The following is a 27550-nucleotide window of genomic DNA, read 5'->3' as shown; positions in this document are numbered from 1 at the left end:
CACAGCCCCAGCTACCCCATCCCTGCAAGTTAAGCTACCCATATTTGCACCACAGCCCCTATCTACCCCCTCCCTGAACCCTAAGCTGTTTTCAAACTTTTTGAGCTAAGCCTCCCACCTTTGAGTTATATTTTTTTGATGCATGACCTCTCCCGCCAACAACCCAGACAGGCGGGGTGGCCTGCTGAGGTGAGTCAGGGGGTGGAGGTGGCACTCCCTCCCTGGACCCTGTCAAGTGGAGGTGGCTTGAGCCCTGCTGGCCCCTGCCCCCCCCCCAAAGAAGTCAAACTACACCTATGCCCAAGACCCCTACCCTGAGGGCCCCACACCCCCAGCCCGCTGGGCCCTGGAGTTTTTATAGCATGTCAAGAGGGCCTCAGAGAGAAAAAGGTTGACAACCCCTGCACTAGGCCACACTGCCTCCCAAAGAGAGGACCATTGCCCCCATTTTACAGATAGGGAAAAGGAGGCACCGATTGATTTATTCTGGGGCAGAGCTGGGAATAGCCGTGTACCCCGGATGCTTTAGTGATGCTCTTTCCTTTGATGAAAGATGGGTCTGCCCAAGCTATTCCCCTGCACCCCCACCTCCCATATGATGAAGCTGCAGTGTAGGGTATATAGCTTCACGTGTCCATGATAGCTCCAGCCTGGGGTTACAGCCCCACGTTGCTCAAACAAGATGGATCAGTTTCATCACAACGTGTGGAAATGTGGATGATGAACCTAACTACATGCCAGTAGAGCCGCATGGGTGACCATCAGGGCAGCATTGAGCTCTAGGTTTTATGTGTCGCCACCTTGCACACGCATCTCCACAGTCACTCTCCAACTTCTGCGGGGAAACTGGAAGAGCCCCACAGCTACAAGGGCATCGACGAAGACGGCCAGACTGATAACCCAACACCCACATTGATATCGCATCTGTCGCACGTGCATCCGCAGCTAGCCGGGAATACGCAAGCCTCTCCATCAAACATGAAGCCAATGTTGCACTGGCAGCCTTCAAAGCATTTCTGGTGCATTGGGCAGGGGCGGACAAGCGGGCACAAGTGAAATGGCAGGATCTGGGGCACAGCTCGTCATGGCTGTTGACAGGGCAGGCAAGGGCTGGAGAGAGAGAGAAAGAGAGAAGAAGCAGATGAGACACAAAGAGAGAAATTTAGTAGTCAAGCTGGTTAAAAATATATTTTATCTTCCAGTAAATGTTTAAAGAACAACAATTTTTTATTTTATTTAATTTTCCCCTTCAAATTTTTCCATGGATGTTTTTGGGGATTTGGCTTTTTAATATTCAGCAGAATATTACTTTTATTTTTATTTTAGTTGGGGGGGAGGAGGGTAGCTCAGTGGTTTGAGCATTGGCCTGCTAAACCCAGGGTTGTGAATTCAATCTTTAGGGGGCCATTTAGGAATCTGGGGAAGAAGAAGAAGAGGGGGGAAAAAAACTGTTAGGGACAGTACTTGGTCCTGCTAGTGAAGGCAGGGGACTTGACTCAATGACCTTTCAAGGTCCCTTCCAGTTCTATGAGATAGGTATATCACCATATTTATTTATTTAGATAATACCCATGTTTATTTGAAGCTTTTTAAAAGAGGTTTATTCATTTAAATTTTCACAGTTGTGGGAAATTATGGGGGCAGAGTTAGACAACAATTATTTAATACCAGCAGTACATATTTTATACACATTAAGGTGGGACTTTAATAAGTTCTCAAGCAGCACTTTTCTTACTTTGCCTAGCTGTAAATTTTGATTATCATCAATGGAATTGTGATTTTTGTTGAGTGTGTGTGTGTGTGTGTTTTGAAATCAACATTTACCAATTAAAAATCATTCAAGGATCACATTAGACCTTTAGGCCCCAGTGTCGCTCTGGGAGCCCATGTTCAGCTGCTTATCCACCACAACCCCCAACTCTTTTTCGGGGTGGAGGTTGTTAGGGTTACCATTCGTCCGGATTTACCCGGACATGTCCTCCTTTTTGTGCTAAAAATAGCGTCCGGGGGGGAATTTGTAAAGCACTCACAATGTCCGGGATTTCCCCCCTCCCCCGGAGCGGCTGGGAGGGCTGCAGGAAAGTCCCGGGCTGGACTCCGGAGCAGCTGGAGAGGAGCTCCGCCCTGCATTCTGAGCAAGTGTCTCAGCACAAAGTGCAGCCCTCCCCTTTTGCAACTGGGAGCAGTTTCTGCCATGCAGGGTAGCAAAACGGGAGCGAGAGCACTTTGTGCTGATACAAGGGCAGCTCTCCCCTGCAACCCGGTCCGGACCAGGGACCGGGTTTTGTTGTGCAGGGCCAGGGACCGGGTTTTGTTGTGCTGGGGAGCTCAGCCACGTGTCCGGCTCGCACAGAGCCCAACACCCTGTTCTGAGCAGCAGGGTAAGGGGGGGCAGGAGAAGGGGCAGGGAGGTTCTGGAGGGGGCAGTCAAGAAACGGGGGGGGCTTTTTGGGGGGAGTGGAGAAAGTTTTGGGCAGTCAGGGTACAGGTAGGGGGTAGGGTCCTGGTGGGCAGTTGGGGGGGGGGTCTTAGGAGGGGGCAGTTAGGGGACAAGGAACAGGGAGTCTTAGGTAGGGGGTGGGGTTCTGGAGGGCAGTTAGGAGCAGGGGTCCCAGGAGGGGGCAGTCAGGGGACAAGGAGCGGGGGGGGTAGGGGGCTGGGAGTTCTGGGGGGGAGCTGTCAGGGGGCAGGGGTGGGGAGAGGGATCGGAGCAGTCAGGGGACAGGGAGCAGAGGGGTTTAGATGGGTTGGGAGTTCTGGGGGGGGCTGTCAGGGGGTGGGGAGTGGTTGGATGGGGCGTGGGAGTCCCAGGGGTCTGTCTGGGGGTGGGGGTGTGGATAAAGGTTGGGGCAGTCAGGGGACAAGAGGCAGGGAGGCTTAGATAGTCCTGGGGGGCAGTTAGGGGCAGGGGTCCCAGGAGGGGGTAGTCAGGGGACAAGGAACGGGGGGAGGGTTGGGAGGTCAGGGGGGGCGGGAAGTGGGAGGGGCAGGGGCGGGGCTAGGGCGGGGCTCCTCCCGTCCTCTTTTTTGCTCGCTGAAATATGGTAACCCTAAGGTTGTTAACACTGAAATGTTCACAATTCTGAACAAAAACTTATGGTTGTTCTTTCAAAAGTTTACAGCTGAACATTGACTTAATGCAACTTTGAAACTTTACTATGCAGAAGAAAAATGCTGCTTTTAACCATCTTCATTTAATTGAAACAAGCACAGAAACAGTTTCCTTACCTTGTCAAATCTTTTTTTTTAACTTTCCCTCCCCCCTTCCCCCCCAGTAGTTTACATATAACACAGCACTGTACTGTATTGGGTTTTTTTTTGTCTCTGCTGCTGCCTGCTTGCGTACTTCCAATTCCAAATGAGGTCTGTGATCAGTTCATAACTCTGAGGTAGTGGGGTTTTTACCTACAAAGCTTATGCCCAAATAAATCTGTTAGTCTTTAAAGTGCCACTGGACTCCTTGTTGTTACTGTATAGCTGACATTCTTTGCTCCTAGATATCATAGAATAGAATAGCAGGGTTGGAAGGGGCCTCAGGAGGTCATCTAGTCCAACCCCCTGCTACTTTACATTTCTATGCATATTGTCTCTTGCAGGTATCTCAAATGACAGGTGGTGGTTACACACACCAGCTTCAGTGATGTTTTTCCCAACCCACAACAATATCATATAAAATAATAAAAAAGGCAAAACTGAAACAAAACACTTTGATTTGCCTTCTTGTATCTTATGCGTGATCATGAGAGGCTCCAGGAGCTCCTTCTGTTTAGTTTCACAAAGAGAAGGAAAAGGGGTGGTTTAATCCCAGTCTAAAAGTGCCTACATGGGGAACAGAAATTTGACACAAAACACGTTTCCGATTCGGATCGAAAACAGATTTTGAAATCCTGGGATTTCCTGCAAAATGTACATTCCAGTTCCCACAGAGCTCTACAAATAAATAATGATACTAACAGTAAATCCTCTGAATAGGCCACTATATAGTTATTTCCTACCTCCAGGCAATCAGTGGCTGGTTTATACCTTGAAGTCTCAAGGTTCAAATACTTTAGAAATTCTCATCCTACCCACCCTGCACCTTCGGCTGATAATCTGTGTATAAACCTTTTTTCCAGATCTGCCAAGCACTTTGCCTCAGCGATACCCAGTGGCGAAGAGCGCCACAGGTGTAAAAATGATGCAGACAGAGGCAGTGTGGCCTAGTGGCTAGAGCACTGGCCCAGGACTCTGGAATCCTGCATTCTGTTCTTGGCTCTGCTGCTGGGTGACTTTGGGTATATCACTTTCCCCACTCTGTGCCTCAGTTTCCCCATCTGTGCAATGGGGATAGTGATTCTGACTTCCTTCTAAAGTACTTTGAGATCAACTGATGAAAAGTGCTATACCAGAGCTACGTGTTATTGTTATTACCTTACGGGTTTTCAGTTTGATCCCCTCCATTGCATTGTCCCTCTGAAGGGGGTAGGCATCCCACACAAAGGACCAGATTGTTAGCTGTGTAAATCCACATAACAGCATGGCTGCCCACAGGAGATTTACCTCAGCAAATCAGCTGGCCAAGGGAGAGTCAGTTTTTACTCTTAAAGCAGGGGTAGTTTCCCTACTCTCTTCTGTTCAGCTTCAGCACTCACCACCCACAAATTTACATCATTAGTGACATTTTCTATTCCAAAGTGGAGGTCAAATGTTCTATGGCAACAGCACAGTTATGGGAGTCAGGACTCCTGGGTTCTATCCCCAGTTTGGGGAGTGCAATGGGGTGTAGTGGTTAGAGCAAGACTTGGAGTCATGACTCGTAGGTTCTATTCCCATCCTTGGGACAGGAGTGGGGTCAAGTGGGTTAGAGCCGGGCGGCTTGGAGGAAGGGCTGCTAGGTTGTAGTCTCAATTCTGGGAGGGGAGGGGAGTCTAATGGTTAGTGCAGGGGGATTGGAGTCAGGACTTCTGGGTTTGATACCCAGTTTTGAATAAGGATCGGGGTCTAGTGGCGGGCTTGGAGTCTGGACTCACAGGTTCTAATCCCCAGTTTGGGGAGTGTAGTGATGAGAGCGGGGGAGGAGGAAAAGTAAGGACTGCTAGTTTCTTTCCATAGATATCCAGGTTTCCTTTCCCTGACATGTTCAGGGTAGGCTGAACTGTCTGATAGCAGTAGCTTTGTTATCAGGGAAAATTCTCACTCTCGAGTCAAACCTCTTGGTCTAACCTGCTGTATTTCAGCTAAAGTCAGTCCTACAACTAACACTACTATTGTTGAGCAGAGAGGCTATGGACTATATGGGCCTTCGCAAAGAATGAGAGCATGCCCTCCTATCAAGAAGTAGCATCTTGGTCCTATCTGGTGTAAACAGAGTCAGAATGAGCTCTACCCTGACATCTGGTGGTGAGCTGTGGAAAAGGACTTCAGGGGCTGATCTTGTTTGCATGACACCCACCCTGCCGAGCATGATGGACTGCCTGCCAAATGGTCATTTTTGCTGCTGTGGGACCCCGAATCTCTTTGTTATTGGGGCAGAAGTAATAAAGTGTTGTTATCCTGGTTACAAGGACAGTAGACTTGTACTTGGCATTTGATGATGGTGGGACTCGCCCTCAATTTAGTAGTACCTGCTAGGCAAGGGACATGAGTTCCAAAGCACCATGAATTGAGAGAGGGTGGTGTTCTGGATAATTTGGTGGACTTTGCCTCTTAAGAGTTTCTCAACAGCAACTGTAATCTCTGCCCCTCTATTGTATCATATGTTGTAAAACCAAAATTACTGATATTTAGGTGTGAGCGTTAGATCTAGTTTGGGCTAGTGGTTTTGAGTGCACCATTATTAAGAGCTGAAATCACTGAAAGCTGTGTAGGGAGAGCCTGAAGACATATTTGTGAGTAGCTAGCAGGATGGCTGGTGGTGAAGTCTGTAGCAGAACCCCACAAAGAGGTGTGGCAACTGGCTGTTGACCCAAGCAGTGGGACATATAAAGTGCCGTACCTCCCCCACTTCCACCCAGGCTGGGAGGTAAACTCTGCAGATGAATTTCTGAACTCTGGGGGTTGCACTGACCAAGGACAGAAACTGTGGGAGGGGGTGACTTTTGGGTTGCTGGGCTTAAGACTGAGGGGAAAAGGACACTGCCAAACTTACTTGGGGGTGGGTTTTTTGCTCATGGTTTGTGTTATGAATCCTGTTTGTGGTGTTTCCCCACATAATGCTGCATTGTTTCCCTCCTTTATTAAAAGGCTTTTGCTACACTCAGACTCCGTGCTTGCCAGCGGGGAAGTATTGCCTCTTAGAGGTGCCCAGTGGGGTGGTATGTAATTGTCCCAGGTCACTGGGTGGGGGCTTGAGCTGGTTTTGCATTGTTATTGAAACAGAAACCCTAGATACTGAACCCAGCCCTTGTTGCTGCCAACTCTGACAGGCAGAAGGGTTACATGGTATCTGGAGGAACAAGAGTCCAGCTCAATCATATGCAAATATCTGTGCAAGTAAAGTATCTTCAGATGATGGCAATCTATTTTATTGAGGGAGCTGTTCAGGTGTATTGACACAGGCCTTGTAAAACAAACACAAGACACAAGGGTTGGGTCTGAGACTGACTCAGAATTAGGGTTTAGATTACAGTTAGGGTTCAATTTAGGGTCAGGGTTGGGGGTAGAGTGACTGAGGTAGTGTCATGATTGGAGTAAATGTTAGCATAAGAGTTAAGATTAGAATGAGAGTTAAAGGTCTATGGAGCTGAATCTCCTTTCTCATGCACCCCCGTAAACCAGGAATAACTCAGTTAGATGCCTAAATACCTTTTGAAATCTGACACTGGTTCTTTAACCCTTTCCTCTCCAACTCCGATAAATAATGCTTTGTTTTTTGTTTTTAAACCGTCCACTCTCACTACATTTTCATACTGATCACAATCCCTGAAGGGAAGAGTCCAGCAAGGGCAAACCTAGTTGGACCTGAAGATCACGTCTAAAACTGGGCTGAATTGCAGGCCCCCACTCTGAGAGAAGTGCAGGTGCTGGGCCAGTCACTTGGAAGTAGAGTTGGGTGACATTTTTTGACTGAAATTGATTTCCAGTCTAAATTTGTCCAGCTTCAACTTCCAGCTAGACCTTTGTCTGCTAGATTGAAGAGCCCATGCCTGGATATTTGTTCCCCATGCAGATGCTTTTAGACTGGGATCAAGTCACCCCTGAGCTGTTTCTTTGTTAAGCTAATTAGATGGAACTCTTTGAGTCTATCACTATAAAGCACGTTTTCCAATCCCTTAATCATTCTCATGGCTCCTGGCATGTTTCCTGGCTGCGTAGCAGCAACCTGTGCTCCAGGAGTCATGTGGGTGACTCCATAGGAAGAATTGTAGAATCATTCCCTTTGCCCCATCACTGATTCACAGGGACTGTGCTACATCCTGACCTTTAAACAGTACCCCTTTATTTCACCAGACTCCCAACGGCCCACATTATCCATCCAGGCCAGGCCCCGTGGCCTCACTGCTTCCAGGACTTTGGGCTCAAGCATCCCATGTCTCACCGTGGCTCTCTGCAGCCAGCCTATCATGGTGCCTCAGTGGGTCAGAACTGAGAATACCAAATTCAGGACAAGCTGTTGAGAAATAGGGAAGACACACCCCAAAAACTGGTGGTTATTCTTCCATAAGATATACCAAACCAGCACCAAAAGTAAACTTCTGTCTCACCATACTGCCTAACAAGAAGTCAGAAATGCAGCCTCCTTAGGTATTCTAGTCCTGGATCCCAGACACTAGACTTAAAGATGAGTGGTTATTTAAAACCAATTTCATCAAACAAAGGGTTCTTCTGATCCTAAAGGACCAGCTACATACCCAGATCAATATATAACTCAGATCTTACCCAATAATCATGCTGTTGCCAATCCTTCAGTATCTAACATCTAAAGCAGTGTTTCCCAAAGTTGGGACGCCACTTGTGTAGGGAAAGCCCCTGGTAGGCCGGGCCGGTTTGTTTACCTGCTGTGTCCGCAGGTCCGGTTGATCGCGGCTCCCATGGCCGCGGTTCACTGCTCCAGGCCAATGGGAGCTTCTGGAAGTGGTGGCCAGTACGTCCCTCAGGTCATGTCGCTTTCAGCAGCTCCATTCCCAAACCTGAGCCATTCTTTTAGGTGACAAATCTGAGGAACTGTCCCAGATTGAGATGTCATTAGAGGAGGTTTTGGAACAAATTGATAAACTAAACAGTAATAAGTCACCAGGACCAGATGCTATTCACCCAAGAGTTCTGAAGGAACTCAAATGTGAAATTGCAGGCCTAAAACTGTAGTCTGTAACCTATCATTTAAATCAGCTTCTGTACCAAATGACTGGAGGATAGCTAATGGAGGTGACCACGGCAATTACAGGCTGGTAAGCCTAACTTCAGTACCAGGAAAACTGGCTGAAACTATAGTAAAGAACAAAGTTGTCAGACACATAGATGAAAATAATTTGTTGGGGAAGATTCTCTCATGGATTGGTAGTTCGTTAAAAGATAGGAAACAAAGGGTAGGAATAAATGGCCAGTTTTCAGAATGGAGAGAGGTAAATAGTGGTGTCCCCCAGGGATCTGTACTGGGCCCAGTCCTATTTAACATATTCATAAATGATCTGGAAAAAGCAGTAAACTGTGAGGTGGCAAAATTTGCAGATGATACAAAACTACTCAAGATAGTTAAGTCCCAGGCAGACTGCGAAGAGCTACAAAAGGATCTCTCAAAACTGGGTGACTGGGCAACAAAATGGCAGATGAAATTCAATGTTGATAAATGCAAAGTAATGCACATTGGAAAACATAATCCCAACTATACATATCAATCAGTGGTTCTCAAATTTTTGTATTGGTGACCCCTTTCACAAAGCAAGCCTCTGAGTGCGAACCCCCCCCCTTATAAATTAAAAATACCTTTTAATATATTTAACACTATTATAAATGCTGGAGGCAAAGCGGGGTTTGGGGTGGAGACTGACAGCTCGTGACCCCCATATAATAACCTTGCGACCCCCTAAGGGGTCCCGACCCCCAGTTTGAGAACCCCTGATATAAAATGATGGGGTTTAAATTAGCTGTTGCCATTCAAAGTTCTTGGAGTTATTGTGGATAGTTCTCTGAAAACGTCCACTCAATGTGCAGCGGCAGTCAAAAAAGCTAAAAGAATGTTGGGAATCATTAAGAAAGGGATAGATAATAAGACAGAAAATATCATATCATATCGTATTGCCATATCAAATTCAATGTTGATACATGCAAAGCAATGCATATTGGGAAACGTAATCCCAACTGTACATATAAAATGATGGGGTCTAAATTAGCTGTTGCCACTCAAGAAAGAGATCTTGGCGTCATTGTGGAGAATTCTCTGAAAACATCCACTCAATGTGCAGCGGCAATCAAAAAAGCAAACAGAATGTTGGGAATCATTAAGAAAGGGATAGATAATAAAACAAAAAATATCATATTGCCTCTATATAAATCCATGGTACACCCACATTTTGAATACTGCATGCAGATGTAGTCTGCACATCTCAAAAAAGATTTATTGGAATTGGAAACGGTTCAGAAAAGGGCAACAAAAATGTTTAGGGGTATGGAACGGCTTCAGTATGAGGAGAGATTAATAAGACTGGGACTTTTCAGCTTGGAAAAGAGACGACTAAGGGGGGATATGATTGAGGTCTATAAAATCAAGGCTGGTGTGGAGAAAGCAAATAAGGAAGTGTTATTTACTCCTTCTCATAACACAAGAACTAGGGGCCACCATATGAAATTAATAGGCAACAGGTTTAAAACAAACAAAAGGAAGTATTTTTTCACACAACGCACAGTCAACCTGTAGAACTCTTTGCCAGAGGATGTTTTGAAGGCTAAGACTATAACAGGGTTCAAAAAAGAACTAGATAAATTCATGGAGGATAGGCAGGGATGGTGTCCTTAGTCCCTTGATGGTTACCTGTTCTGTTCATTCCCTCTGGGCACCTGGCATTGGCCACTGTCGGAAGACGGGATACTGGGCTAGAGGGACCTTTGGTCTGACCCAGTCTGGCCGTTCTTATGCCTCCCCTGCTCATTCCTTTCCACCCTACCTCACTGTGGCCCCGAGACTGGAAAAGCTTTTTGTCCCCGCTGAGGCTGGGGGAGATTTTTCCAGGGCCCCCAAATTGGCCGGGCCTCTGGGCAGTGGCCCTGTGGGCCTAGGCTATCACTTCCTCCCCTCTCGGCCGCATGAGGTTTGGGGAGGCTCTATTACATGCCGCCCACGTGTGCTGAGGACATTGACTACACACACAAACACACACACACACAGTTTGTTATTTTAGGGCTGCTCACAAACATTGTTTTTTTGTGGAGTTGCTCATGCATACCCATTGTCATTGTAGGGTTGCTCACACACATTGCTTTGTTATTGTAGGGTTGAGCTCTCTCCATCTCACGCACCCACATACGCTAGTATGTTATTGTAGGGTTACTCAGACACACATGGGGTTACTAAGACTGGTTTGTTATTGTAGTGTTGCTCACACACGCACACATTATTTTGTTATTAGTGGGTTTCTCTCACACACACATGTGCTGTTTTTCTAGTGTGGATTTACTCTCAAACACATGATGGTTTGTAGCGAGGGGGTGTGGCCTCCCTCCGAGACTGATGGGAAGGAGATGCCACCCACCCCCTGTGGGCAGAGCCAGGACAGCCCCGCCTGCCCCACTGGAAGCAGAGGGGTGGGACAGGAAGTATAAAATGTGGGCCCTTCAGCTCAATTGAGCTGGAGTTGCCAAGGGAGATAGATGCCTCCCGCCTGCTGCTAGAGTGGGAGCCTGAAGAGGACTTTGACTGTTCTGAGCACTCGCTGGTCAGAGCTGCCAGCTGACCAGGACGCCGAGGAGCTGCTGGGATTGCCACTGGCAACATACCCCAGGGAGATGGAGGACGACCCTCAGACAGAGGTGCACAGCGAGGGGAGTGTAGGAATTAGCTCAGGGACAACTGACTAGAGTCCGGTTTTGTTGTTGCCTGAATCCAGGTCAGTGTGTATTGCCTGGATCCCTGCTGACCCAGTGGTGGAACCATCCGCTTTTGTTAGGGCACTGGGCTGGGACCCAGTGGAGCAGGGCGGGCACGGGTCCCCCTACCCACTGCTGCCAACCCCATCCCTGGGGTGGCAACCTCCCCACCTCAGGCCAGTTTACAGTGTCTCCTATTTTGTCCTAGTCTCCATCCCCAGCTCCTTAAAGGGACACGTGCGACCTGGGTGGTAACTTCACTGGTGAAAAGAATGATGTCTTCCAGCTCCTTGATGGGAAGAGCACCTGGAATGAAGATGATTCAGGGCCTCCTGGAAAGTGTCTCTTGATGTGGTGCAGCGAGAGGTGCCTCATCTGTGATACAGCTCCGATGGCACCGTACAAGACCGAGAGTTCCTGTGGGCTGATCACAACCACCTCAGGGCCATTCAAAATTGTCACGGATCTGCCCGACTGGGTACTTCAGCCACGGTCTCCAAGACATATGTGCTGACAATGGGGTGGCACAGACCCTCTGCCAGAGCCTCCAGGCCTATGCAGCCACGTGCCAGACAGATGGAATCAAGATTGGAGCCTGGTGGACAGCCTCCTTTGGCCGTAAGTTTACAGACCCATCTCCTGCCTGCTCGGTATTTGCAATTTATTACTTTGCGTCACGGTCTGCCCTCAGAGTCGGTGTCAGTGCTGATCCCAGTGCCACAGCAGAGCACTATGGGGCACTGTGATGCTGGCATTGACCCCTCCAGACAAGATCATGTTGCCCTTTTCAGCATAATTGGTTTACCAATATTTAGGGCCTAGCTGGGTTGTTTCCATTAGGATGAGAAATAGACCGTATGAGTCAGATTTGTTCTTGTTTCTTTACAATAAATTGCACTCCCTGAACACTGGAGAAATGAAGGACAGCAACAGGTAGTTCCCTTGCTCAGAAATCCCCATGGCTGCGTCTCCAGCAGGCTTTGTGCCCAAGAAGTCCTGTCTCTCTGCTTCCTCTCAGTCATGCTCAGACTCCTTCTGTAAGGTTTCTACCTCCAACCCACACAGTCTGCAGCTGATCTCTTAGCCCTTGCATTTGCAACCAGGGAAACCCCTTTAGTCCACAGGGATTATCTCTTGACTAGCACCATTTTCTGCAGCTGTTTTTACTACACAAAGGAGTTTGATTGCTCCTTTTGTTGAGCCTGACGGAGGTTGTTCAACTGAACCACTGGTTTTATCAAGACTCTGATTGCCTTTGGAGCTAAGATGCCTTCTGCTGGCAAACGTTAGCACCTTTCCCCTAACCCTCCAAACCCATGCTATGGGAGAGAGTGTTATAATTAGGTTTGGAAGGATTAGATTTTTAATCAGTAAATGTTGGTATTGGTCAAGACTTTGTTAACATAAAGCAAAGTTAAACTGTGAGCAAGAGGCAGGCCCTGCTCATAGTCTGGCAAGGAGAGGGCTGGTGTTGCAAAAACATATATACCTAAAAGTTACTGGACACTAGAGATATAAACATGTGCCAGGATGGTACCAAGAACACTCTGATACTAGTACATTCCACACAGATAACAAGGAACATGCTGACCCATCCCAAAGACAGGGTCAAAAGGATAATATGATGGATAGAGTTGTTTTGTTCGAACCAACATGTACCAGGTGAGAGGCGGCACCCTAACACGTAGAGGGGTTGTACCTCAATACGTCAGGAGTGATGTGTAACTTCTTTGTACCTGTGTATAAGAATGCACCCCTGAGGAGGTGTCTTTGTCTGGCCTAGGGAGCACATATGTACTAGTAGAACTGTAGGCATCTGATCTGGGGGCCAAGAGACTGTGTTTTGTTTGGCAAGAAACCTGGCCGGGTGCCTTCGTACCTTATCGGAGTCTGTGGTCATTGGGTGGTTCACTGGAAGTCTGGAAGGGAAAGTAGCAAACAATACGGTCACTGAATTGGTAAATCAGATGAAGTTAAAAATGGAATAGTTCACAGAGCACATTAGGAGACAGGAGCTGCGACTCAATGGCAGGGAAGTAAATAAAGAATTTAAACGTGAAAAACCAAGATTAAGCAGGTTAACACCTATAATTAATACATTAACACATGGAGCTGTATAAAGCTTATACAGGGTAAACTCGTAAATTGTCCACCCTCTATAACACTGATAGAGAGATATGCACAGCTGTTTGCTCCCCCAGGTATTAATTACTTACTCTGGATTAATTAATAAGCAAAAGTGATTATTATTATTAAGTATAAAAAGTAGGATGTAAGTGGTTTCAAGTTACCAAGTAAAATAAAACAAAACATGCAAGGCTAACTTAATACACTAAGGATCTAGTTACAAATACTAACTTCTCATTCTACATGTTATCTCAGGAACCATCCTTTTCAGACCAACGTTGTAGTTTATGGCCTGGGTACAGCAATCACTCACACCCCCTTAGTTACAGTCCTTTGTTCCAGTTTCTTTCAGGCATCTCTTAAGCCAACTGAAGACAAAATGGAGAGGCTTCCGGGGCCTTTTATATTCTCTCTCTTGTGGGCGGAAACCCCTTTGTTCTTCTGTGCAAAATCACAGCAACAAGATGGACATAAGAACATAAGAACAGCCGTACTGGGTCAGACCAAAGATCCATCTGTCCCAGTATCCTGTCTACCGCCAATGCCAAGTGCCCCAGAGGGAGTGAACCTAACAGGTAATGATCAAGTGATCTCTCTCCTGCCATCCATCTCCACCCTCTGACAAACAGACGCTAGCAACACCATTCCTTACCCATCCTGGCTAATAGCCATTAATGGACTTAACCTCCATGAATTTATCTAGTTCTCTTTTAAACGCTGTTAAAGTCCTAGCCTTCACAACCTCCTCAGGCAAGGAGTTGCACAAGTTGACTGTGCCCTGTGTGAAGAAGAACTTCCTTTTATTTGTTTTAAACCTGCTGCCCATTAATTTCAGTTGGTGGCCCCTAGTTCTTGTATTATGAGAATAAGTAAATAACTTTTCCTTATCTACTTTCTCCACATCACTCATGATTTTATATACCTCTATCATATCCCCCCTTAGTCTCCTCTTTTCCAAGCTGAAAAGTCCTAGCCTCTTTAATCTCTCCTCATATGGGACCCATTCCAAACCCCTAATCATTTTAGTTGCCCTTCTCTGAACCATTTTAGTGCCAGTATATCTTTTTTGAGATGAAGAGACCACATCTGTACGCAGTATTCGAGATGAGGGCGTACCATCGATTTATATAAGGGCAATAATATATTCTCTGTCTTATTCTCTATCCCCTTTTTAATGATTCCTTACATCCTATTTGCTTATTTGACTGCCTCTGCACACTGTGTGGATGTCTTCAGAGAACTATCCACGATGACTCCAAGATCTTTTTCCTGATTCGTTGTAGCTAAATTAACCCCCATCATATTATATATATAGTTGGGGTTATTTTTTCCAATGTGCATTACTTTACATTTATCCACATTACATTTCATTTTGTAGCCACCTGGGCAAGTCACATGTCCATGAATGATTCAGCTTTTTGCAGGCTGATGCCATTGTTTTTGTTAGTTTGAACATTCCCAGGAAAGTTCAGATGTGGATTGGCGTCTCTCAAAGTCCATTGTTAGTTAAGTACTCCCAATACTTGAATCTTCCCTTCACAATATGTGGGCCAAATCTCCCTTATGTGTTTCCTACAGCAAACACTTCAAATATAAGCATATTCTCTTCTGCAAACTAAATAACCCCAGTTCCCTCACCCTCTCCTCATAAGTCATGTGCCCCAGCCCACTAATCATATTCATTGTCCTCTGCTGGACTCTCTCCAATTTGTCCACATCCCTTTGGTAGTGGGAGGACCAAAACAGGATGCAATACTCCAGATGTGGCCTCACCAGTGCTGAATAGAGGGGAATAATCACTTCCCTCGATCTGCTGGCAATGCTCCTACTAATACAGTCCAATATGCCGTTGGCCTTCTTGGCAACAAGGGCACACTGCTGACTCATAGCCAGCTTCTCATCCACTTTAATCCCCAGGGCCTTTTCTACAGAACTGATGCTTAGAGTGCAACATCACACCCAGGACTTAATTGGAAATCTGGCCCTGCTTCCCCACCCCGGCCGGGGCCTCAGGGGGCCCGAGAGCAGCGAGCAGGGCCAGGGCCTCGGCCAGAAGAGGCGGGTGGCAGGGGAGTCTCCCCAGTGGTCCATCTCCCTGGCCTTCTGGCTGCAGGTTTATCCTTAGCTCTGATTCAGTCGCACCCTCATAGTGTCACTGGGCTTCCCTGCTCCTCCCCTGGAATCTCTCATTAGGCCAAACACACACACACACACACACACAGAGTCACAGTCACACACTAACATATGCACACACATACAGACACAAACAGACACACACACATACACAAACACACACACACTCACACATATACGCACATGCGCGCACACACACACATGCACGCACACACACATATACACACATGCACACACATGCACACATGCACACACACACATACGCATGCACACACATACACATACGCGCACACACACACACACACACTCACGTGCACACACACATACATGCACACACACATACACACAGGCACACACACACATACTCACATACACACGCACACACATACGCACTTTGCGCACACACACACACACACACACACAGCAGGGATAGCTGGGCTGCTGTCCAGAACCACACGGGGTGGGAGGGACAGATCAGGGGAGGAGGGCGCTCCTGTTTCCCTGCCCAGTCCCAGATGAAATAAAGAGGAACAGGTGGCTGGAGAGTTTCATTCGGGGCAAGTCAGAGACGCTGAACGGATCGGACCCAGCCGGTGAGTGCATTGTATTTCAGTAGGATCTGTGAGAGATCAGGGCACAATTGTACCAGCCATTGCCCAGAACCCAACCAAGATCAGGGCCCCCCATTGTGACCCCGACTGAGATTAGGACCCCCCTTGTGCCAGGCGCTGCCCAGACTCTGATCAAGATCAGGGCCCTGTTGTGCCAGGTGCTGCACAGAGAAAAACTCCTAATCTAGACAGGGAAGACTATTACTTCTCATATGTGGAAACGGAGGCACAAGAGGCTAAATGACACAGCTATGGTCACACAGGGAGTTGGTGGGACCACTGGGATTAGAACACAGCTCTCCAGAGTCCAAATTAAGCACCTTGACCGTGAGGCTCTAGAAGGTTTGAGAGATACCAAAGAGGAGTAGCCACATGTGGCTCACCCACAAACGCTCACCTACCCAGATTTCTGTGCACCTGCTGACGAATGATATTATTTATTAGCATTTCCATAGAAAGAGGTTTGCAGAGTGTGGGGCTGGGAGTCAGGACTCCTGGGTTCAATCCCCAGCTCTGGGAGCAGAGTGGGGTCTAGTGGTGTAGAGCAGGAGGGGCTGGGGTCAGGACTCCTGGATTCTCTCCCTAGGTCTTGGATGGAAATGGGGCTTAGTGGATTGAAGCAGGGGGGTTGGGATTCAGAGGTGTTATTTCCTTATGCACCTGTGTAACTACAAGCCAGTCCCTGCCCTTCTTTGTGCTGTGCTGTGGACACTGCCAACCAACCAAGGTGGGAAATGAATTGACTAATATTTACAGAAGGTGGCTTAGATGCCTACGGATGGGGTGGGGTGACTGATGGATGGATGGGTGTGGGGGATAAGGTTACCATCTTGTAGGTAGGGGAAAAAATGGGTCGGGACAGTCCTGAGCCCAGAAAACTGGCCACCTGGCCCTATCTGCTGAGCATCCTTATAAACTTCCCGGGACAGCCACAGCAAAAAAGGGACGATCCCGGGGAATCCTGGACAGGTGACAACCCTCGTGTGGTGAGAGAGAGAGAGAGAGAGAGAGAGAGAGAGGTGGTTGTATAGATAGATAGACAGATAGATAGATAGATAGATAGATAGAGGGGGTGTTTGGGGATAGATAGATAGATGGGGTGTGTGGGGATAGATAGATAGATAGATAGATAGATAGATAGATAGATAGATAGATAGAGGGGGTGTCTGGGGATAGATAGATAGATAGATAGATAGATAGATAGATAGATAGAGGGGGTGTATGGGGATAGATAGATAGATAGATAGATAGATAGATAGATAGATAGATAGAGGGGGTGTGTGGGGATAGATAGATAGATAGATAGATAGATAGATAGATGGGGTGTGTGGGGATAGATAGATAGATAGATAGATAGATAGATAGATAGATAGATAGATGGGGTGTATGGGGATAGATAGATAGATGGATGTTGTACAGACATAGACAGTGAGGTGTGTATGGGGGGATCGAGGTCACTAGATCCTGTTGATTCACTAGCTAACTACCCTAACTTCCCTAACCCTAACACCCTCTCCTGGCCCCTGCAGTCCAGCTGCTGTGTCACTCGCACATCCCAACCCAGCGGCTCCCAATCGAAGCGACTGGCCGAGATGAAAACCCCCCTCGCTTTCCTGCTGCTGCTGCTGGGTGAGTGGAGCCCAGGCCTACCACTGGGTCTGGAGCCCATCGGGCGTGGGGGGCTGGTGTCACTGTGCCCTGGGGCTGACAGTCTGTTCCCTCCCATCTCTAGGGTTGGTGCTGCCCGCCCCTGTGGAGATGGCAGAAGGTAAGAACGGATTGGAATGGGGGCCCATATTAGGGATGAGGTTGGGATCAGGGTGGGAGGTGGAGCCTGTATTAGAAATGGGGGTGGAGAATCGGGGTAGGGGGTGTGTTAGGGGTGGGAAATCAGGGTGGGGGCTGCATTATGGGTGATGTGGGGATCGTGGTAGGGGCCTGTATTAGAGGTGTGGATGAAGAATCAGGGTAGGAATCGGATTGGGGGCTATGTTAGGGATGGGGAGAGAGGGGTGAGGATCGGGACAGCGGCCTATATTAAGGGTGGAGAATCTGGGTGGGGATTAGATGGGGGCTATGTTAGGGATGGGGAGTGAGCGGTGAGGATCGAAGTAGGGGCCTGTATTAGGATTGGGGTGGAGCATCAGAGTGGGGGGCTGTGTTGGGGTGGGGATTGGGGTATGGGCCTGTATTAGACGTGGGACTGGAGAATCAGGGTGTGGCTATGTTAGGGATAGGGAGGTTCAGGGTGAGGATTGTGGTAGAGGCCTGTATTAGGGGTGGGAGTGGAGAATCAGGGAGGGGGTCTGTGTTAGGGGTGAGGATTGGGGTAGGGCCTGTATTAGGGGTGGGTGGAGAATTGGGGTGGGAATCGGGTGGGGGGCTATGTTAGGGATGGGGAGGTTCAGGGTGAGGATTGGGGTAGGGGCCTGTATTAGGCAAGGGTAGAGAATCAGGGTGGAGTTCAAGTTGGGGGGTATGTTAGGGATGGGGAGGGAGGAGTGGGGTAGCCAAGTGTCCGTTTTTTGACCGGAACACCTGGTCAAAAAGGGACCCTGGCGGCTCCGGTCAGCACCACTGACCAGGCTGTTAAAAGTCCGGTCGGCGGCACAGTGGGGCTAAGGCAGGCTCCCTGTCTGCCCTGGTTCTTCGCAGCTCCCTGGAAGCAGCCAACATGTCCGGCCCCTAGATGCAGAGGCAATCAGGGAAGTTCCACGTGCTGCCCCCACCAGCTCCGCGCAGCTCCCATTGGCTGTGAACTGTGGCCAATGGGAGCTGTGGTGGCGGTGTCTGCAGGTACAGGCAGTGTGCACCACACAGAGCCACCTGGCTACGCCTATGCCTAGGAGCCGGAGTGGGGACATGCCAGCTGCTTCCGGTAGCAGCGTGGAGCCAGGGCAGGCAGGAAGCCTGTCTTAGCCCCACTGTGTCACCGACCAGGAGCCGCCTGAGGTAAGTGCCGGCCGGCCGGAGCCCACACCCCAAACCGCCTCTTGCATCCCAACTCCCTGCCCCTGGTCGGAACCCCCTCCCGTACCCAAACTCCCTCCCAGAGCCTGCACCCTGCACCCCCTCCTGCACCCCAACCCCATACCCCAGCCCAGAGCCCCTTCCTGCCCCTCAAACCCCTCATACCCATTCTCACCCCAGAGCCCACATCCCCAGCCAGAGCCCTCACCTCCTCCCACACCCCAACCCCCTGCCCCAGGCTGGAGCCACCTCCCACACCCTGAACCCCTCAATTCTGGCCCCAGCCCGAAGCCTGCACCCCCAGCTGGAGCCCTCACCTCTCCCACCTCACTGTGTTACCAACCGGGAGCCATCTGAGGTAAGCGCTACCTGGCTGGAGCCCGCAACCCGACCCTCTGCCCCAGCCCAGTGAAAATGAATGAAAGTGGGGGAGAGTGAGTGACAAAGGGAGTGGGGACAGAGTGAGTGGATGCCGGGCCTCAGAGAACGGACAGGGCCTCAGAGAAGATGGGCAGGGTGGGGGATGGGGCAAAGGTGTTTGATTTTGTGCAATTATAAAGTTGGCAACCCTAGCTGAGGATCAAGGTGGGGGCTGTATTGGGATGGGGTGGAGAATTGGGGTAGGGGGATATGTTAGGGGTGGGAAATCAAGGTGGCATCGGGATCAGGGGCTTTTATAAAGGGGTGGGGGTGGAGAATCAGGGTGGGGGTTGTGTTGGGGTGGGGATTGGGGTAAAGGCCTGTATTAGGGGTGGTTGAATCAGGGTGGGGATCGGGTCGGGGGCTATGTTAGGGATAGCGTGGGGGGGAAGATCATAGAATTATAGAATCATAGAATATCAGGGTTGGAAGGGATCTCAGGAGATCATCTAGTTCAACCCTCTGCTCAAAGCAGGACCAACACCAACTGAATCATCCCAGCCAGGGCTTTGTCAAGCCTGACCTTAAAAACCTCTAAGGAAGGAGATTCCACCACCTCCCTAGGGAACCCATTCCAGTGCTTCACCCACCTCTAGTGAAAAAGTTTTTCCAAATACCCAACCTAAACCTCCCCCACTGCAACTTGAGACCACTACTCCTTGTTCTGTCATCTGACACCATTGAGAACAGCTGAGCTCCATCCTCTTTGGAATCCCCTTTCAGGTAGTTGAAAGCAGCTATCAAATGCCCCTTCATTCTTCTCTTCTGGAAACTAAACAATCCCAGTTCCCTCAGCTTCTCCTCATAAGTCATCTGCTCCAGCCCCCTAAGCATTTTTGTTGCCCTCCACTGGACTCTTTCCAATTTTTCCAGATCCTTCTTGTAGTGTGGGGCCCAAAACTGGACAGGGTAGGGGCCTGTATTAGGGGTGGTTGGAGAATCAAGGTGGGAGGATGTGTTAGGTTTGGGGATTGGGGTAGGGGCCTGTATTAGTGATGGTTGGAGAATCAGGGTGGGGATCAGGTCAGGGTCTATGTTAGGGATGGAGTGAGGGGGGAAGATCAGGGTAGGGGCCTGTATTAGAGGTGGGGTGGAGAATCGGGGTGGACGGCTATGTTATGGATGGGGAGGATCAGGGTGAGGATTGGGGGGACTTGGTCTGTTTCAGCATGGCTCTGGAATACAAAGGCCAATGGGGAGCTCTCCCAAAGCAGCTCCTGATACCACACGGGGACATCAGGCTGGGGATGAGGTGGGAGGTGGTTCTCCGGGGGGCAATGGGACCCAACGGGGGAGGAGGTGCTCCGGGCTCTCACAAGGCATGTTCTCCCCACCCCAGACACCCTGCTGTATCCCTATGGACCAACCCAGGGTGACCAGCAGAACCCCAAAGTTGACGATGGGGCATCACCGGAGATCCCCATCTCCATGACCTTCACCTTCTATGGCAAGGAGCACCGTTCCCTCTATGTACGTACAGCAGGGCCAATCCCACTGCCAACCCCAAGGCACACGGCTCACAGGCAGCCAGCAATAAGGTGCCACACAGGGCTAGCTATCGATCCATGCAAAATTCTCTGACACATGCACACTTTAGGGCACCCACCTCTAACTAATTCCTCAGGCTCAAGGCATAACCCTCTTCATTTATGTACCCACCCTTACCCTTCCTTGGGCTCAGGCGTATCCTTACACTCTAGGGCACCCACTCTTACCCTGTTCTTAGGGCTTAGGCCAGGGGTTCTCAAACTGGGGTTCGGGACCTCTCAGGGGGTCACAAGGTTATTACACGGGGGGTCGTGAGCTGGCCCGGGGCCGGGGGTGCTTGGCCGGGGGCCGGGAGCCAGGGCCGGCGGTGCTCAGCCGGGGGTGGGGCCGGCGGTGCTCGGCCGGGGGTGTTGGGCCAGGGCTGGAGCCGAGCCAGGCGGGAGACGCCGGGGCCAGAGCCTCTTGGCCTGGGCCACTCGGCCACGCCCCGCCCCAGCCCCAGCTTACCTGCTGCCTCCCTGATGCCTCCCTGTTTCAGGCTTCCGGCGAACATTTGATTCGCGGGAAGCAGGAGAGGGGGAGGAGCAGGGGGGGGAGCGTTCAGGGGATGGGGCAGAATTGGGGGGGGAGACTTTGGGGGAAGGGGCGGAGTTGGGGCGGGGCCGGGGCCCCGTGGAGTGTCCTCCTTTTTTAAAATGAAAATATGGTATCCCTACGCAGAAGGCCAAGAGGGGATTTGATCCCGGTCTATCAGTACCTCCCTGGGGAGGAGCTTGCTCAGTGCAGAGAGCTCCTGAACCCAGCAGACCCGGCAGAGTGAGAGCCGATGGCTGGGAGATGAAGCTGGACAAATCCAGGCTGGAAATGAGGGGTGACTTTGCGCTAGGGAGGGGAACCAACCCTTGCCCCGGTGGCGGGGTGGGATCTCCATCTTTCAGAGTCTTTCCATGGAGTTGGGGCATCTTCCTCTGAAAGCTGCACTCTAGCTCGACCCACAGATCTGGGCTGGAGGCTGGGGTCCCCAGTTTGGTTCTGAGACCGAGGTTAGGTAGGAGGGCAAAGCAAGTGGGCAGAATGGACCGACCTAGCCTTAGACTCTATGCATCTCTGTGTCTGTGCCCCACATCACCAGCCGAGGTGCCTCACATCCCACTGGGCATTGGGGGTGGGTGCAAGCCTCAGCAGGGGGCACCATGTTGTGGGGAATGGGACAGGGGCTCATCAAAGGATACTGTGCTTTGGGGAGCAGGACGGGGAGCTCAGTAGGGGGTGCTGTGCTGCAAGGAGGGGGTTAGCCATGCTCTGCTGTGTTCCTACATCCACCACTCTGCTCTCCACCCCCACAGGTGAACAACAATGGCGTAGTGTCCTTCGGCGTGTCCGTCTCCCAGTACACCCCCGACCCTTTCCCCTTGGCTGATGGCCGACCCTTTGTGGCCCCCTACTGGGGCGATGTGAACAACAACCTGGGCGGGGAGGTCTACTACCGGGAGACCCAGAACCCCGAGCTGCTGCGCCGCCTCACCAGAGACATCAACCAGTACTTCCCGGAGATCCCCTTCACTGCCACGTGGGCCTTCGTGGCCACCTGGGACCGTGTGGCCTACTACGGCTCTACCTCCCAGAAGGTATGTGGTGCCTCATTCCCCAAGGCCCCTGCCGAGCCCCTAGGGGCAGGGGAGAGACAGGAAGGGAGACTGGCTAGTGGGGCTGCTGGACCCAGACAGTACCCTATGGTTCCTGCTGCTGTGCAGCTCCCAGGCTGCATTGCCCATGTTCGCCACTAGGGGGTGCTCCAGGGGACTGGCTAGCAGAATCGCTTCCTGCACCTGTGCAGCTCCTCTGGTCACCACTAGGGGTCACCCCATAGATGAATCTATCCCACCTACTGACCAGTGGGTTTCATTGGCAGTAATACTTAGCACAGCCTGGATGGAATACCCCGTGGGCCAGCCTTCCCCAGGCACCTGGCCTTGCCCTCCCACAACCCCCACATGCAGGAGTCCCCTCCCACCTCCCAGACTGATTCACCCAGGTCCCTTCCCTTTCCACTGCAGGTGAACACATTTCAGGCTGTGCTGGCAAATGACGGCAAAGTCACCTTCATCATGCTGAACTATGGCACGATCCAGTGGACCACGGGCACAGCGAGTAGCGGAGACCCCAACACCGGCCTAGGGGGCACTCCCGCCCAGGTATGTCCCCTTATACAGCACACACAGGAATGCGGCACGAGGTGGCGGCGTGAGCCAGGGCAGGGGCTCAGCAGGGGGCGCTGTGCTGCAGGGAGTGTGGCAGGGGCTCAGCAGGGGGCGCTGTGCTGCAGGGAGTGTGGCAGGGGCTCAGTAGGGGGCGCAGTGCTGCAGGGAGTGTGGCAGGGGCTCAGTAGGGGGCACTGGGCTGCAGGAAGCAGGATGGGGGCTCAGTAGGGGGCGCTGGGCTGCAGGGAGCGGGGCGGGGGCTCAGCAGGGGGCGCTGGGCTGCAGGGAGCGTGGCAGGGGCTCAGCAGGGGGCGCTGGGCTGCGGGGAGCAGGGCGGGGGCTCAGTAGGGGGCGCTGGGCTGCGGGGAGCAGGATGGGGGCTCAGTAGGGGGCGCTGGGCTGCGGGGAGCAGGATGGGGGCTCAGCAGGGGGCGCTGGGCTGCGGGGAGCGGGGCAGGGGCTCAGCAGGGGGAGCTGGGCTGCGGGGAGCAGGGCGAGGGCTCACTAGGGGGCGCTGTGCTGCAGGGAGTGTGGCAGGGGCTCAGCAGGGGGCGCTGGGCTGCAGGGAGCAGGGCGGGGGCTCACTAGGGGGCGCTGTGCTGCAGGGAGTGTGGCAGGGGCTCAGCAGGGGGCGCTGGGCTGCGGGGAGCAGGGCGGGGGCTCACTAGGGGGCGCTGTGCTGCAGGGAGCGTGGCAGGGGCTCAGTAGGGGGCGCTGGGCTGCGGGGAGCGGGGCAGGGGCTCAGTAGGAGGCGCTGAGCTGTGGGGAGCGGGGCAGGGGCTCAGCAGGGCGCGCTGGGCTGCAGGGAGCGGGGCAGGGGCTCAGCAGGGCGCGCTGGGCTGCAGGGAGCAGGTTGGGGGCTCAGTAGGGGGCGCTGGGCTGCGGGGAGCGAGGTAGGGGCTCAGCAGGGCGCGCTGGGCTGCGGGGAGCGGGGCAGGGGCTCAGCAGGGCGCGCTGGGCTGCAGGGAGCAGGGCGGGGACTCACTAGGGGGCACTCTCCTCTCATTGTCAGCGCTGTCCTAATACCCCGGCATGGCAGTAGGAGGCGCTGCAACGGGCTATTGCATTAACATTTACTCCCCATGTCTGCCCTCAGGCTGGCTTCAACAGCGGCGACGACAAAAACTTCTACAACATCCCGGGCTCCCGCACAGACGCCATCCTCCACATCGGGCAGACAAGCAATGTCGGGGTAAAGGGCCGCTGGGTCTTCCAGGTGAATGATTTCAAGGTGACAGGAGTCCCCACCGAGAGCAGCGACTGCTGGCTGTAAGTGGCACCAGCTCTAGAGTCACACGCCCAGTTTGCAAACCTCAGATCTCTGCCCCCAGCCCTGCCCGAGCCCCCTTTCCAGGCCCATCGTCGCTGGGACGCTGCAGTCAGTCTTCCTCCTCACGCCAACCCTACTTTCTCCAGATGACTCCAGGCCTGGCTCAGAGGGGCCCTTCCTCGACCTTTCTGCACGCCGTCCGACCTGTACCAGCTGCTGGAAGGATCCAGGCTGCTGCCCCGCCTGGCAGGGCGCCCCCTGCAGCCAGCCCTGAGTGTAGTGTAGCAATAAAGGATGAACTGTGAACTGTGGCTTGGGGTGTCTGTCACCTGCAGGAGGGGGGACGCCTGGGAAAGGGAGTGTGTGTGTGTGTGTGTGTGTGTGTGTGTGTGCGCGCACTTTCCTAGTGGAAAGAATTAAACCTGTTCAGTGTCCAGATGTCTAAATGTGAAAGCAAGATCTTATTAGATAGATAGATAGATAGAGGGGGTGGATGGGAATAGATAGATAGATAGATAGATAGATAGGGTGTATGGGAACAGAGGATGTGTGGGGATAGATGGATAAAGGGGTGTCTGTGGGGACAGACAGATGAGTGTCTTTGAGCACTGACAGACAGTGGCTTTTCATGCCTAAGTGTCACCTTGACGCCTCTGACTCACTCGCTGAGGCTGCGTGGCACTAAGCGAACCCGGATCCGGCACATTCCCGGGCTCTGTTTGATTTCACTGGCAGGCTGGTTACACAGCGAAGCTGCATCATTGCTGGCATGTAGCAAACAGACGCCATGAAGAGGTGAACAGGGACCCACCCTTGTAACCCGGCAAACGCCCTGGTGCCAGCCCAGGATCCATACTTCTGAGAAAGGAAAGTTGTCGGCTGGCTCAGTAGTTAGGGCACTAGGTGCACTGTTGAGAGAGCAGCTCTGCTCCAGACTCCCCTTAGCCGGGTCATTTAGTCTCTCTGTGCCTCTGTTTCCCTTCTGTATCATGGGGATAAAAGCATTGGGGGCAGGAGGACCAGACAGCCAGTGTGAAAAATCAGGACAGGGAGTGGGGGGTAATAGGAACCTATAGAAGAAAAAGACCCATAAATCAGGACTGTCCCTATAAAATTGGGACATCTGGTCACCCTACCTGGGGGAGTCGTGAGGCCAGAGGGGGGACAGGATGGGTCCGGTGAAGTGTCATGTCATGTCCCAGCCAGGAGGCGTAGGCTTAGGCTCTGCCTGAGAGTCCCCAGTCTGGTTTAACTTCTTCCTCCTTCTGGTCAAAGTTAAACCTAAATAGGCTCTATTAGGAGCCTTTGTTATTTTAAGAGCTTAAATGAGAGCTGAAATCACGTGTGGGGGGACAGCGGTTCTGCGCAGCCGGCTGAAAGCTGAAAATCACTGAGACTGACCTGCAGCAGTCACAGCGGAGAGGCAGGTGGCAGCAGAAGGTAACTGACAGTCGGCGGCGGGAGCAGCGAGCAGTCAGCTGGTGGGGCCGCCAGCGGAGAGAAACCACGGCTGGGGGGCAGCCAGCCAGAGCAAGTGCTCAGATGGTGGAGCAAACCAGGTGCCTTCTTCGCTGGGTGGGAGCTGAACTCACACAGATGCACCTCTGAACCCTGGCTCCTCACTGACCAAGGACAACCGCTGTGAGTGGGGTCTGGTGAGGGAGCAGAGAGGGGCACAGAAAGGAACTTTTGGTTGTAGAACGCAAGGACATGAGGCGGAAGGCTCTGCCCCACGCACTCTGGGGTGGGCGTCCCACGCATAGTTTTATGATTATGAATCCTGCTTGTGGTGTTTTCCCTAATTAATGTCGGGTGACTTCCCTCCTGTCATTAAAAATTTCTTTTCTACACTCAGACTGTGCTTGCGAGTGGGGAAGTAATGCCTCTCAGAGGCACCCAGGGATGGTGTCTAATTTTCCCCAGGTTACAGGATGGGGGCTCGAGCCAGTTCTGTGTTGTATTGTTGAAAAGGAACCCCTAGATATTGAACCCGGCCCTGGTTGCTGCCGGCTCCACCTGGCAGAAGGGTTACAGTTGCCCTCCAGGGTGGGGCTGTATGGCCTACTGGCCGGTTGGGGTGTGTAGGCTGCCATCCGGAGGGTGGCGGCCAGGGTAGGGGGACCTGGGCTCTCCCTGCTCCACCAGGTCCCAGCCCAAGGCCCTTTCAGTGGCAAGTGTGTCCGCCACTGAGTCAGCAGGGATCCGTCTGCAACACGCTGATTATCGTCGGGACAATGGCTACTTCCTCTTGTGCTACTCATCGTGGCGGTCTGTCGTCTTCAGGGTCTCTGGGTTCCTCGGCCGGTGCAGCTCCCTGTAGCTCAGACCTCTGCTTGGGTCTCAGCAGCTCTGGCTTCCGTGGTCCGGGACTCCAGCTGTTCTCGGGTAGGAGCCGGCAAGGAATATCCTTCCTCTCCGGTGGTCAGCCCAGACTGAGCTGGGCTGCTCCCTCTTACCCTGCTGTTACACCTGGAGCATGTCCATTAGGGACCTGGCTTCCTCCGCCCACAGTGAGGAGTTAACCCTTCCCCGTCCAGTGCGGAGTGAGTTCACCCCGTCACACCGACGAAGCAGGGTCCAAGATCCTCAGATCAATGTCTACAGTTACACTAGCACGGGTATGCCCATGACAAAATGTACCAGCTCATTCAGTGGTGGGACTTTCCACTGCTTCCTAGGCCAACCGAAGGGTTAAAGCGAGGTAGCCCAACATTTATAGACTGAGACAAACAATCTGGGATAAACAACCTACTTGCCACCTTACGTGTTTCATCACATGTTTGATTCCTCCCCTTGTACTTTCTCCTGGAGTTTCAGACAAAACATCCCTACTCACCACCTGTCTGTGTACTTTTACTCCTGTGGTTTCAGATAAGGTATCATTATTCACCACTTTTGTTAAGTGTGCTAGGCTGGAGTGTTCTTGTGCTGGCCTGCTGGAATGCGTTCACATGTTCAGTGTGGTTTAGCAATGCTAGCAATAGCGGTGCCGAGTTCTTGTACCGGACACTGACTTTTGACAGGGCCTGACTCTTGCTCATAGCATAACTTTTATTAGGGTGACCAGATAGCAAGTGTGAAAAATCGTGATGGGGGTGGGGGTGGGGTGGGGTGGGGGGTAGTAGGAGCCTATATAAGAAAAAGACCCAAAAATCGGGACTGTCCCTATAAAATTGGGACATCTGGTCACCCTAACTTTTACTGATTTTCGTTCAGGCCTCAGGCCTTGCACCAGGTCCCTGCTTTAGGCTTTCTCTTTCTACTACACCCAGCACTGCCCCACTCACTAATATGACAGCCCCATCGCCTTTCCACTGAATGTGCCAGATCTG

At 51.6% G+C, this 27550-nt stretch overlaps 1 protein-coding gene and 1 long non-coding RNA gene across 2 annotated transcripts; one reads left to right on the top strand and one right to left on the bottom strand.

Annotated features, from left to right (window-relative positions):
* Positions 1-407: 407 nt before the first annotated feature.
* Positions 408-26630, bottom strand: LOC128826938 (uncharacterized). The gene is made up of 4 exons (XR_008442910.1): positions 25355-26630; positions 12878-12917; positions 7974-8142; positions 408-1110 (listed from the first exon to the last, which is right to left on the bottom strand). It is a non-coding gene; the product is annotated as an uncharacterized LOC128826938 (long non-coding RNA).
* Positions 15788-24524, top strand: LOC128826922 (sushi, nidogen and EGF-like domain-containing protein 1). The gene is made up of 7 exons (XM_054010482.1): positions 15788-15851; positions 17399-17498; positions 17602-17637; positions 20599-20729; positions 22094-22375; positions 22805-22942; positions 24045-24524. Exons 2-7 carry the CDS (start codon positions 17462-17464, stop codon positions 24219-24221), a joined length of 801 nt encoding a protein of 266 aa, XP_053866457.1. The 5' UTR covers positions 15788-15851; positions 17399-17461; the 3' UTR covers positions 24222-24524.
* Positions 26631-27550: the final 920 nt, after the last annotated feature.

The sequence above is a fragment of the Malaclemys terrapin genome, chromosome 21 (genome assembly GCF_027887155.1).
Source record: "Malaclemys terrapin pileata isolate rMalTer1 chromosome 21, rMalTer1.hap1, whole genome shotgun sequence".
NCBI classification, from domain to species: domain Eukaryota; kingdom Metazoa; phylum Chordata; order Testudines; family Emydidae; genus Malaclemys; species Malaclemys terrapin.
Note: the sequence above shows the minus strand (reverse complement) of the source record. Positions and strands in the feature narration are given on the sequence as shown.